Source organism: Glycine soja, chromosome 11 (genome assembly GCF_004193775.1).
Source record: "Glycine soja cultivar W05 chromosome 11, ASM419377v2, whole genome shotgun sequence".
NCBI classification, from domain to species: domain Eukaryota; kingdom Viridiplantae; phylum Streptophyta; class Magnoliopsida; order Fabales; family Fabaceae; genus Glycine; species Glycine soja.
The window spans coordinates 39,784,727-39,797,224 of record NC_041012.1 but is presented as its reverse complement, the minus strand read 5'-3'; the positions used below and the strand labels follow the sequence as shown (position 1 = coordinate 39,797,224).

Below are 12,498 nucleotides of genomic sequence, written 5' to 3'. Positions count from 1 at the left end.
TTTTTGGGATGTACGTAGTTAATCATATAATCCCTGACAAAATATTTGTGGAGATGGCCGGTTTTACTATCCTAAACGAGAATTTGGTCTACTGAGTAAAATATGGGTGTGTTATGTAAAAACAAAAGGATGATGTTAAACCCTAATGGGTTCACCAAGAGCCGAACAAATAATTAATTAGTTGATATAGAGTCTTAACAAGGAGAAGAAAAAGAGAAGAAACAAAAAACTAGTTGATATATGGGTGGTGTTCTAATTAACTTGTACATAGCCCTGAAATAATTTTAAACTAACATAATCAACTCAGCTTCTGTTCGTATCCATGAAATAAAGCGTTTGAATCCATATTCATATATAAGCAAAAATAATGCTTGTATATTACCAAAGCAGCAGGATATTTTCCTTGTCATTAAGTTTATGACAACAGTTATGATATAATAACCCCAGTTTGTGGCAAGTAACTTAAGAAATGGTTTTTGTGCATGTCTATCACATGCCAAACTTTTATTAACAAACGATTCGAAATTAGGTCTCTTTTAAATGCTACATCTTCACAGCGCAATTATAGCATCTGAGCAGAAGCTTTGTTGCACTTCCATTGCTAGTTCCTCCAGGCTTAGTTGACAACCCAGCTCAATCTGTTGTATTAAAAAGAATATACAAATAAAATGATGTGACGAAGAATATAATGAGAACCTAAAGAAAAATACTTTAAATTATATATTTTCTTAACTAGCAATATTTATGTGCTTAGAACTTAGAAGTTCCTTTTTCTTACATGATTTCACTTGGTTTTGATGTTTCTTTTCTGAAAAGGTATGATCACCCTCATCCAAATTTACAGATACTGTTGTAACACGGATAGTGGTATTATTATATTTACTTGTTCGTTTTTATCTCAATGACCACACATAATCCCAGAAGAATACACGTTGAAGGTTTACATTGGATTTCAGGTTAAAAATGAGCGTAAACAACTGTTGGACAAAGCACTATATTAAATTTTCAATAGAGGAATCTACTTAAGGTAATTGCACGAAATTGTGCTAATTGGAGGAAAACACATCAAGCAGGTGATAAATAAAAAGTGAAAAAAATAATGATAACTAAATTTCTCTGCAAGAAAAAGTATTATATTGATTTCTTTGTCAGGATACAGGTCCTTTGATAAGTTTTAGAAGTTGGATCGTATTTAGTAGAGTGGGTGTAAAATCCCATGGATAGTTTATCAAAATCAAGAAATGCAAGTTACAATTCAATCTAGGTAACATGATCTTTCATATCCTTTGACTTTGTACTGTGTGTATTGAGGTTTTTGGATATGGACAGTTGTAAGATCTACCAATTTCTCAGAAAACTGTGTTTATGTGTATGATTCATCTACATGACTTGAAACCCTAATTGATCTAGGCTATTAATTCCAATTGTTATAATCATTGATAAAAACTCAAGACTTGGAAATCTCACTGTTATTTTCCTTGATTGTTCTTGTGTGTGTATTCGTATAAATATGTCGTTACTATATTAATGTTAAATATGATGAATTTATAAAACAATTATTACAGGAATTAATAGTTAAACGTTGTTTCACCTTGACCACAAATTGGTACAGGACAGTCTCCTCCATGCTGCTGATGTTCAAATGAAGAACTTCAAAGGAAAGACTCTCCAAAACAGTTATGATCTTTGCAACTTGACCAGGAATTCTGTGGCAAATGACTTTCAAGATCACGTTTGAACCCGAGATTTTCACTTCAACATCCGCAACAGGAGAGTTGCAGCTTGCTCCTAGTTCCTTGAAAGAATTGGTCCCAATCATGGAGGAGCTATCAAGTTGATGAAACGTTGGCTGCAGTGTTCGTGGACTTGGGCCAGGGCTAGGGCTCAAACTCTTTCTTCTTTTCTGGGACTCCAAAGCTTGACGAACTTGGTGTAACTCCTTGATGAATTCTATAACACCCCCTATTATAGATGCTTGATCTCCCTAAAATAAAAGGAAAAAAAAAAAAAAACTCAAGAATTGGTCACATACACACACAAAGATTACAAGAAGAAAAATATGATGGGTTTGATCGTGTGCTAACTTAGAAAACTAACATCCTACTAAATTAATATTTTCTTGATAAAAAAAATATATTACAAAAGGAATAAGAAAGGAAAGAAGATATATAGAGAAGAGAGGGAGAAAATACCCTTTTGATATAGAAACATGGGGTCAAAGATCTTAAAACTTTGAGATGTTCATTCATCTGTCTTCTCCTGTTCCTCTCGACGGCTATGTGAGACATGATTTGGTTCTAGATAACTATGGTTGAGAGTGTGCTATGCCTTCTCTCTCTCTCTTGTTTTATGCTACTTAGTTCTTTTGATCTTTTCACCACACAAATCAAAGTATGCAGTATTTATACGAGCCAAAGTAAGAGTAGGAGTTCGGAAAACAAAAACGTAATAAATGCTATAGGTTGCTTTCCCGTGAAGTATTCTTTAACGTAGTTTACACACACACACATATACACTCTCTTTCCTTGCTTAAAAACATTACGCGTCTCACGTTTATGATCTTGCGTCAATTACGTGCCCTCGTGAGTTAAAACGGGGTGATGGTTATTTTCTCAGCTCTCCCATGCATTTTTATCTGTTCCCTTTCCTTCATTCATGCATGCCTTGCCGAGGTCTTCATCGCTCATCAACTTAGTTGCATGATGAAACCATACAATACAATTATTCCCAAACATTGGCGGGTTCCAAAATGTCTGCTTCAGAATTTTTGTAAGGCTTTATCCTTTGCAATTCCAGTGATTGGTGTTGTTCCGAGAGCAATTTTTTTTATTTTTTTTGGATTAGACCCAGGTATCCTTTAAAGGAGAAAATCATGTTGAAGTTGAATATTCCACAAACAATTTGGGCATAAGTTTGCCATTTTCATAAATTTATTCAAGGAATTGGAGGTGGCTTTTATTATTAATATCTTTTATTATATATATATATATATATATATATATATATATATACATATATAAATATGAATGTTTATTAAGAATACGTAAATTAAAATAATTAGAAAAAAATATTTAAATAAATTTTAAGATTCATATTAATACCTATATATATATGTATACCAGCATATATTTTTTAAAATTAAAATAATTAATAAATATATTAGAAATTATAATAATATATAAATTTTATAGATTATAAATTTAATATTCGTGTAAGGAATAAATTATTTACGAATAAATAATAAAATACTTTTATTCTTTTTTATAACATGAACAAGAGTAGTGTATGGTATCCGTGCAGCAGCTAATAATTTCCTCTACATGTAAAGACTAAAGATCATATCAAAGCTGTATGGGTATCCGTGTAGTTCATTAAGCTTTTTAATTAAGAACATTAACAAAGCAAAATACCAAAGTGGTTACGCGAAAGTTAAGAGAAAGCTTTTATCTTTTATACTCCACTTTCCAACTTTATTTCTCCTCTCGACAAAAACTAATTAAAATTGAAACATAGCCTTTCCCGCTTTGGCATCACAAGGACTCGTATTAAACAATCACCAAAAAAAAAAAAAGGAGGAGTCGTCTTAAACTATACTATAGTTAAAGAAATTAGTTTTAAGACAAAAATTTAGCATCATGTTGAATGATTGATGAGTGTACTAATTTATATAAAGTGAAAATAGAAATTTGAGTGTCAAATTTACAGAAATTTTATTCATATTTAAGTAGATGAATAAAAAATTTCTTAAGCAAATTAAGCAATAGTTAAATTGGTTTAAAAGATTGTGAAAAGATTAGTAAAATAATTTGGCATAAAATTGAATTAAAATAAATAAGAGAGAAAAACAAACATAAAATTAAATTAATTAATTAAAACAGACAAGATGAGAGAAACCAATATTAGAAATAAAGGTTAATTCAAAAAATGAGAATGTTGGGGGCTTAGTAATGTTAAGGATTTTTCTCTATTTAAGGTTACTTCAATTATTACCTGCATCTACTCATATATTCTAACCATGATCTCTTAAGTGAAAGAATTTAATTTATATATTTTTTCTCATAAATCCATTTAAGAGGTAAAACAAAAAATTGCATTAAGAATAAATATGTATAACAGACTAAATAAAATCATTCTATACTTAGATATGAATTATTTAGATACTCTTTTTCAGTTCTTTTAGAGAATAACACTTCCCAATGTCACCCCTAAAACTTACCATGAATATGGATGATCAACCCATAAACAGTGAAATTAAACACAGAAAAGGATAATGCAAAAGAAATAATATTAAATAGATAAGAGAAGTAATTACATTAAGAGTAGTTGGCTGCTAAGCTCTTGGCAAAACAATTTTAGTCTCTTATTGTCATAAGAGGCCTTACAATTGCAAGAGGATAATGAATAGTGAAAGGAGTAAGTAAGAAAGAGAATGAAGGAAATGAATGACTCCTAATAATTGATTCTTCTGTTTCTAGTCTTTATCTTTTATAAGAAATTGTATTCTCTTAACTATTTTTTGTGTAATTGTATGTTTTTTCTCCTTCTCATCTTCCTCTTTTTATAAGTGTAGTTTAGCTTGGATTTTATGCAACCTTCGCACTAAGTGCGACGGTCGCGCTTAGCGAGTATGACAATAATCTCACACTTAGTGCACCTTCACGTATCAGGCTTCTCTATACTTTCTGGCGCTAATCGTGTTCCGGCCACTGAGCATCTGCGTTGCGTTGATGAGCGCCTGAGAGATGCTTAGCGAGTAGTTTCGGATTTTTATTTTGTTTTCTTGGGGTTTATTTTATTTTTCTGCAACAATTATTTACGAAACACTATAAATTTGCAACTTTAATTTGAACACTTTTTGTACAAAAACTTAAATGATATTAAAATTTCAATTATTCACACAAAAAGAAAAAATAAGAGAAGAAAATTAATAATTCTTATATAATTTAATCCCAAAATATACACCATACTTATCACGTCACAAGGAATCGTCTTAAGCAAATCACAAAGAAAAAAAAAAGTCATCTTAAACTATAGAGTTGGAGAACCAGTTTTAAGACAAAAATTCACAAGTCCGAAGATAAACTATAACCATTTGTTTGTTTGGTATAGAGAAAAATAAAATAAGGTGATAGAAAAACTTAAAATTTAAATTGAAGAAAATAAAATATTTTATTTATATATTATTTTTCTCTTTAAAACAAAATAAAATATATTTTTATTCATTTTTACCTTTTCTTTATTTTTTTCTCTCTCTTCTAAACATACTAGTACCATATTATTTTCAAATAATTTTTTTAAGTTCTTCCTCTTTCAGTGAAAATCATAATTAAATTCCAAAAACAATATATATGAAGCTAGCAAGTTCTTTTTATGCGATTGAGAAGAATAAATACTCAACATCCAATGATAATTATATACAAATAGTCAAGATTAAGTTTTACTTAATTAAATTCATGTAAATTATTAAAATAATCACATAATTTTTTTTTTTACATTTTGATGAGAATTATTCCGGTAAAATTTAATTTTTAATATTTATTAGGGTAATTTTTGTATAAAAGCAGTCCGATTATTGAATACTTAATTAGATAATATTATCTTTTATAAAAAGAATAAGAACAATCCATAGTAGCAACAGCTAATTCCTTACATGTGAGCTTTACAGGTATCCATGCTATCCATTTAACTTTCAATAACATTAACAAAACAAAATCATGCACATCTATTTATCTTCCGACAAAGTTAAGGATGAACCATAGACCTTCCTCCTTTATCATCGATCACAACTAATCATCTAAAAATATATTTGAAAATTTAGTAAAAAAATATTTTTGAGACAAAAATAATTAATTTTATTACATATCAAAGAATCAAGATTCTTATTTTTATTAAATCAAATAATTTTATTAATTAAATTATGTTAAAATAGGTATCACAATAATTTTAACTGCATACCAAATATGCATTAAAACTATAAAGTGATACATGACATACCCGCAAGACAAAACTCGACCAAAATTTAATAATTACTGTAGTATAATTTCAAGAATACTTCAATAAAATATAACTTTAAATATTAGATGAATTTGATTAATTAGAAACTTAATTGTTGAAAATCAATTGGCCAGCATGCAGCAGATACCATGTTGGGGCATAAGGCATTTTCTTTGGGCGTTGCTTTAATGATCACTTCTATGCATATATTATTATATGATTAATGTCCAATTCTGAATTAGGTGGATTGGTGTGGATGAAGAAGAAAAATAGAAAAAAAATGATAGATGATGTAATTAAAAAGTAGTACTAATATCTTTCTACGATTAGCTAGTATTAAGGAGGCGCGCAGCTTATTTTAACATGAGTGTATCCATGGTCTATTTATCTTAGATTCTCAGGAATATGTAACACAGTACAAGATCCAGAATTCCAGATCTATTAAACTAAAAGAAAACATATAATTTATCACATGCAGACACCTTTCTTCATTATTAATTCGTATCAACCACTACATAAGGGCCATTCTGCACAAGCATTCTTTGCACACACAAAGCCAAAGCCATAGCTTGACAACACAATGGAATCTTCCACCACTCATTTCCTCCTCCTCACAATATACCTTCTCTTCATTTCCTTCTTGTCACAGTCACATGCCACAACACCCAAACCACGTCACTTCATCCCATTGGCAAAGACCCAAAAACCAATCTATTCTACACTTCCCTCGCCCTAGGAACTCCAAGACACGACATGGACCTAGTCATTGACCTCGGAGGACCAATCCTATGGTACGGCTGCGACAACCACTACAACTCTTCATCCTACAACCCCGTCCATTGTGAATCCAAAAAATGCCCGGCAGGTTCTGCATGCACTGGCTGCAACGGCCCTTTCAAACCAGGTTGCTCAAACGACACGTGCGGTGCCTACATACTAAACCCTTTCGCTGACGCTATTTTTAGCGGCGATTTAGGTGATGATGTCCTGTTCCTGTCCCACACCTCACTCTCACTCTCTGGTCTTATTTCCGGTTTCACTTCCATTGATGACACTTCGCTTCTAAACAACTTACCCAAAAGTGGTAAAGGGATATTAGGTCTAGCCAGGACACAGCTTGCGTTCCAAACGTAGGTTTCGTTGTCTCATAAGCTTCCTCGTAAGTTTTCTCTTTGCTTACCTTCTTCAAACAAGAAAGGACTTGGTTCCCTCTTCATTGGTGGGGCACCCCAAATTGCTTCTTCCAAGTTAACTCTCTTCACCACCCCTCTTGTTGTTAATCCCTTTAGCACAGCTCCAGTATTCACTGAAGGTGATGTCTCTTACGAATAATTCATTGTTGCGAAATCAATCAAGGTTGAAGGCCGGTTGATAAACTTTAAGTCTTCCCTTCTTTCTATTGACAACAAGGGACATGGTGGAACCAAAATTAGCACCATGAATCCCTTCACGGTTGTACACAGTGCCATATTCAAACCCCTTGTTAGGGAATTTTCGAAGCAAGCTGGTCAGAGAAAGATAAGGAAAGTGGCACCAGTGGCACCGTTTGGAGTGTGTTTTGATTTTAGCACCATTGGTAGGACTGTCACTGGACTTGATTTGCCCACTATTGAGTTGGAGTTGGAAGGGGGAGTAAAGTGGACAATTTATGGTGGCAATTCAATGGTATTGGTGAACAAAAAGGTGGCGTGCCTTGGATTTGTGGATGGAGGTAAAGAGCCAAGGACATCGGTTGTTATTGGTGGGCATCAGTTGGAGGATAACCTTCTGGAGTTTGATTTGGTTTCTTCCAAACTAAACTTCAGCTCCTCCCTCCTTCTTCATGATAATGCAAGATGCTCCCACTTCAGAAGCTAATTTCTTTCCCATTCAACTGAGCGTGATGATGAGTACTTTAATAATTAACTTCTATCCTTTTCAGTACTTCTATTTCCATTTTTATGTTTGACTGAAAATTAATTATGAAGTGTATTTTCCTTTAAATGGTTTCATAATTTGAGCAGATGTATTGTGAATGCTGATGCTAAGAGAAGAACATGTAATGAAGTTCTTAAAAATAAAATAATGTTGTTAGTTTTAATTTACTTGTTTCAATCTTAAATTTGAAAACATATTGTCCGCTCAAGTTTCACCATTTAATTTTTAATAAAAAAACAAACTTCACGGCAGATTGAAAGAAGAGAAAGTTTATAAATAATGTTAGGTCTCGACTATTAAATAATGATGTGAGATTTTGTGATTATTACAACAAGTCTCTCAATGGAGGTTAAAAGACTATAGTGGCTTTGATAATCTCTAGAACACCATGGAGCTACTTCTCTCTTATGTGCCGGATCTTCTTTTGCTTGGGACGGAAAAGACAAATTTCACTGCACTCTTCTGCTATGCTTTTATTGTCATCTTAATTCTCATCTCCTTGCCTGCTTTGACGCTTTTCCTTGTGAGAAGCACGAGGGACATTGTAATCAAAAGGAATCAAACTAATTTGGTTTTCAAAGTTTATTATGAATCTGTCATTGCGTAAGATTTTTTTTTTTTTAATTTTTGGACATGTTTTCAAACGGCTTTGAAAAATATTTTGATTTAAAATAAACTTATGTTAATCTTTTTTTTTTCTTTGAAAATGAAAATAAAAAACAATGAAAACGCCCCCCTAAAGATTGTTATTGAAACATAATTGTTTCTGTTTTTAGTTTAAAAATAATTTTTTAAATTTAATAGAATTTAAATGAAAAATTGATTGTTGAGTAAAATAGAACTGTTTTATAAACCAAAAAGAAAAAAGAATAAAAAAGTTCTTAATATCTATGCACAATCTATCTACTCCAATCTCAAATCAATGGCATGCAAGTATTAGACCAGTTCATATATCCATATATAGATGGATAAATTATTTTTTAATTTAAAAAAATATTATATGCACACTAGCCGAGGAAAACTTGCTTCCAGTCTCCTCAATATTGAGTGTAAATCATAATTAGCAAAACACTATTGCAATTGACAAAATAAAAATTGCTTAGAACATATGATAACCTATTTTAAAAACATATAATAAAAGTTTTATGTATATACAAAGTTCATATAATAAAATCTTTACAGCGGTACGATGTAGTCCATGAAATCTTTAAGAATACTGGAAAATTAAAGCTAAATGATATATTTGTTCCTGCAATGATAACCTATTTTTAAAGAAAGAGAATGAGGTGAACAAAAAAAGCGCCTATCTCAGTCTTTTTTCCTCCGGAAGTCTTAAATTTTTATTCACAATCAATCTTTTGCCATTCTTTACCATTTTGTTTTTGCATGCACAGTAATATCATGTCCATTAAACAATGCTCTGTGTTGCTTTTCGGCCCTTTAAAATATTTGACATTGTCCCTGGTTTCAATGTGTGAGAGAAATCATGAATATTTGCCTGGTGGAGTGCACCCTGCATTTTTAGGCATGGACCCAGCATCAACCAAAAACAGTGGTTTTATTGTGATGATAAACCCCAAATTCCTCAGGAGTGAATTATTTGTTGGGAAAAAAATACTGATGACATTGTTGTATATGTTCCATCCCATTTAATTTATTTAGTTACATCACCCATAAACCAATGTTTTTTTCAACTAATTGGAACCTCTCTATAATCACACAGTGCAAATGGGGCACTAGATATTCACATGGGTTGACTGTTGGAGCCATTGTTGATATGATATCATCATTCCTTAGGTACCCAGAATAATTCTTCACTAGGATTCTTAAAAGTTAGTGTGGATTTTGCCATCCCAATTCATAAATTTGTTACCACTACCTAATATTTGCAATTATATATATATTCTTAAAATTGATGTATATACATTTTTTTCTTCTCGAATACTTGTTAATGGTATTGGGACTGTCATTAATTTTATTTTATTTTTTTACTTTTGTGATTCTGGATATATATTCAATTTTTGTTGAGTTCTTGATAAAAAAATTTATTTCAAGTTTATGATATGTTAAAAGTTTTAATCTTAGTCTTTATGGTTAGTTAAGTGATGATTTAACATCATCTCAATGATTCTTTCAATATATATTAGTCATACGAGAGACTTTAAACAACAATAAAAAATTATCAAGGATTAAAAAAAATGAGAAATATATAAGAGATATAAAAGTTATTTAAGTCTTTTTTTCGTGAGATTCTAAAATTGAAGATAATATGAAAAGGTTTATATCATGAATTTATGCATCATATTCAGCCATTGGAACAAAACTCCCTTAATGTGAATATTAAATTATTAGCAATTTTGTAAAAGAATAAAATATTAAGCAATTTTTAGCTAGGCGTGATGGTGACCACATCTGCTGCCATGTGATGTTTGGACTTACACAAATAATTTATGAGTATGAAGAGATTTTTTGTTTATAGAAGTGCAGTAGCAGTGCTTGGAAGCATGCAAGGCAAGAGGCACAAAGATACATAAACCCAACAACTGATTGCATGTTTGCATCGTTTCTGTTGATTTTCTCCTTCTCACTTTGAGTGAATGGTGTTCAATTCTGGAAAAATATTTTTTCACTTAACATGCATGAAAGATTTTGTTTAAGTAAACCTTAATCAATCAAAGACGTTATTAAAAAGTTACTAAAAGTACTACTATTATTTTTTTTAGTACTGATAATACTACATTTTAATTATAACTTTTTAATATGGTCTGTTTATTAATTTATCAACTACTATTAAGTGAGAATTTTTTTGACAGAATTTTTATTCTTTTTTTATGGGGAAATTTTGGGTGGACGGTATAACTTACATTGTATATTATCCAGAGGTTAACTTAATTAATTAATCTTGATGTATGAGTATAATAGATTCTCTAATTTTAATGTTTTGATTGTTTTACGCATATAACTAACCTATTTTAGTTTTTTTTATTATGTTATTAGTATAAAGTATTTATTAATTTTGTTATTAATAATATTTGTTGGAGAATTTGACTAATTACTTTTAGTGAGTCTCTCCTTTTAATTACACCGGTATAAATAACTTGTGTCACGCACGGATATTAGGTTTAGAATTTACAAATTCTTATATTATTATAATTTTTAATGTATTTGTGATGTTTTTTATTTTAAGTATATTTATATATTTGTCTTTGTGCCCATGCATGTGCATGAATGTGCATATGATTGCAAGTATATTTCTATCAGTTAAAAAAAATTAAAAACAAACAAATTTGAGTCATATTGTTATACTAAAACAAATACTTTTAAAACATGTACTAAAAATAGATAACTTTGAATTTTTATATTTATGCTATAATTATATTAGAGTAATTTAACTTATATGTAATCAAAGTTATTTAAATAATTTCAAATTACATATACTCGTAAGTTTGAGTTATTACGTATACATGCCCCATTTATAGTAAAGTAAAGATTAATTTATTTTATCCTTAGATACAAGTACCCATTAAACTATTTATTTTTAATCCATAACAATTTTCAACACATATTTTTTGTCATCTCTAATCGCTATACTTATGATCTAAATTAAAAGATGGATCAAACAAAAGTTAAGGATACACAAAATGAAATAATATTTTTGTATTATATAACAGATAAATATATATTATATTTTTAATTATATATATATTACCATAAACAACGTCATTCCTATCCATAGTCACTTGTTTTGTTCTACACATACACACACTCATCGTATTGTATTGTATTATGTCCACCATCTTCAAAAAAAAATAGCAAAAAAGATTAATTTTAACATTATTGTACACTACTACAAAAAGGACCTTCTACATCGGTTCTAAGGCACTTTTAAAGTTAAAACTTTCTATGACGGTTCTTGTATAACCGTCTTAAAAATTCTATTTTTAAAAAATCTCTAAAAAATCGACTTAGAATGTGTTTCTTTTTTTAAAAAAATAAAATATATTAAAAATTCTAGGATGGTTTTTATGAAAACCGTTTTAGAATCAAGACATTCTAAGATGATTCAATATTAAAAAAAAAATCTTACACAATCCAAAACAAATTAAACCAATATAAATCTACGGTTGTTATTGTGTTATTTCATTTTAGAAGTTTTAATATTTAAGCCTAAAGTTCAACCAACACACTAAGATTCATCTTACACACAACCCCGACTCAAAAACCAATTATACATGCATGAGTGTTTCTGCCATCTATTTATTTTCACCAACATTATAAGTTTACATTAACAATAGCATGTACTATTGTACTGTGTTTTTCAAATAAAGAAAATTAATACTCCATATTCCATGATTATGATCTAAATGTAATAACATTAATTAGCATAAAAAAGAAGCAGGTATAGCATAGAGACCAAAAATGTTTCAGTGTGTAAATTAATATACTTCATGGTTATGATGCAACATTTAGTTACAGCAATTGGCAGAATAGAGACGAAAAATGTTTCATTGTCTCTGACTAATTTTATTTCCACTTAAAGTTTCTACCACATTTTTTTACAACTACTTTTTCTTCTTCTAATTTCTT

General features: G+C 30.1%; 2 protein-coding genes and 1 pseudogene across 2 annotated transcripts; 2 read left to right on the top strand and 1 right to left on the bottom strand.

Moving 5' to 3' along the window:
• Positions 1–355: 355 nt before the first annotated feature.
• On the bottom strand, positions 356–2,360 carry LOC114373585 (transcription factor MUTE-like). The gene is made up of 3 exons (XM_028331078.1): positions 2,193–2,360; positions 1,592–1,984; positions 356–638 (listed from the first exon to the last, which is right to left on the bottom strand). The coding sequence occupies exons 1-3, from the start codon at positions 2,286–2,288 to the stop codon at positions 552–554; spliced, it is 576 nt and encodes a 191-aa protein (XP_028186879.1). The 5' UTR covers positions 2,289–2,360; the 3' UTR covers positions 356–551.
• A 4,210-nt stretch (positions 2,361–6,570) lies between these two features.
• On the top strand, positions 6,571–7,351 carry LOC114373897 (annotated as a pseudogene).
• On the top strand, positions 6,751–7,874 carry LOC114373896 (gamma conglutin 1-like). Its single transcript, XM_028331465.1, has one exon. The coding sequence runs from the start codon at positions 7,432–7,434 to the stop codon at positions 7,849–7,851; it is 420 nt and encodes a 139-aa protein (XP_028187266.1). The 5' UTR covers positions 6,751–7,431; the 3' UTR covers positions 7,852–7,874.
• Positions 7,875–12,498: the final 4,624 nt, after the last annotated feature.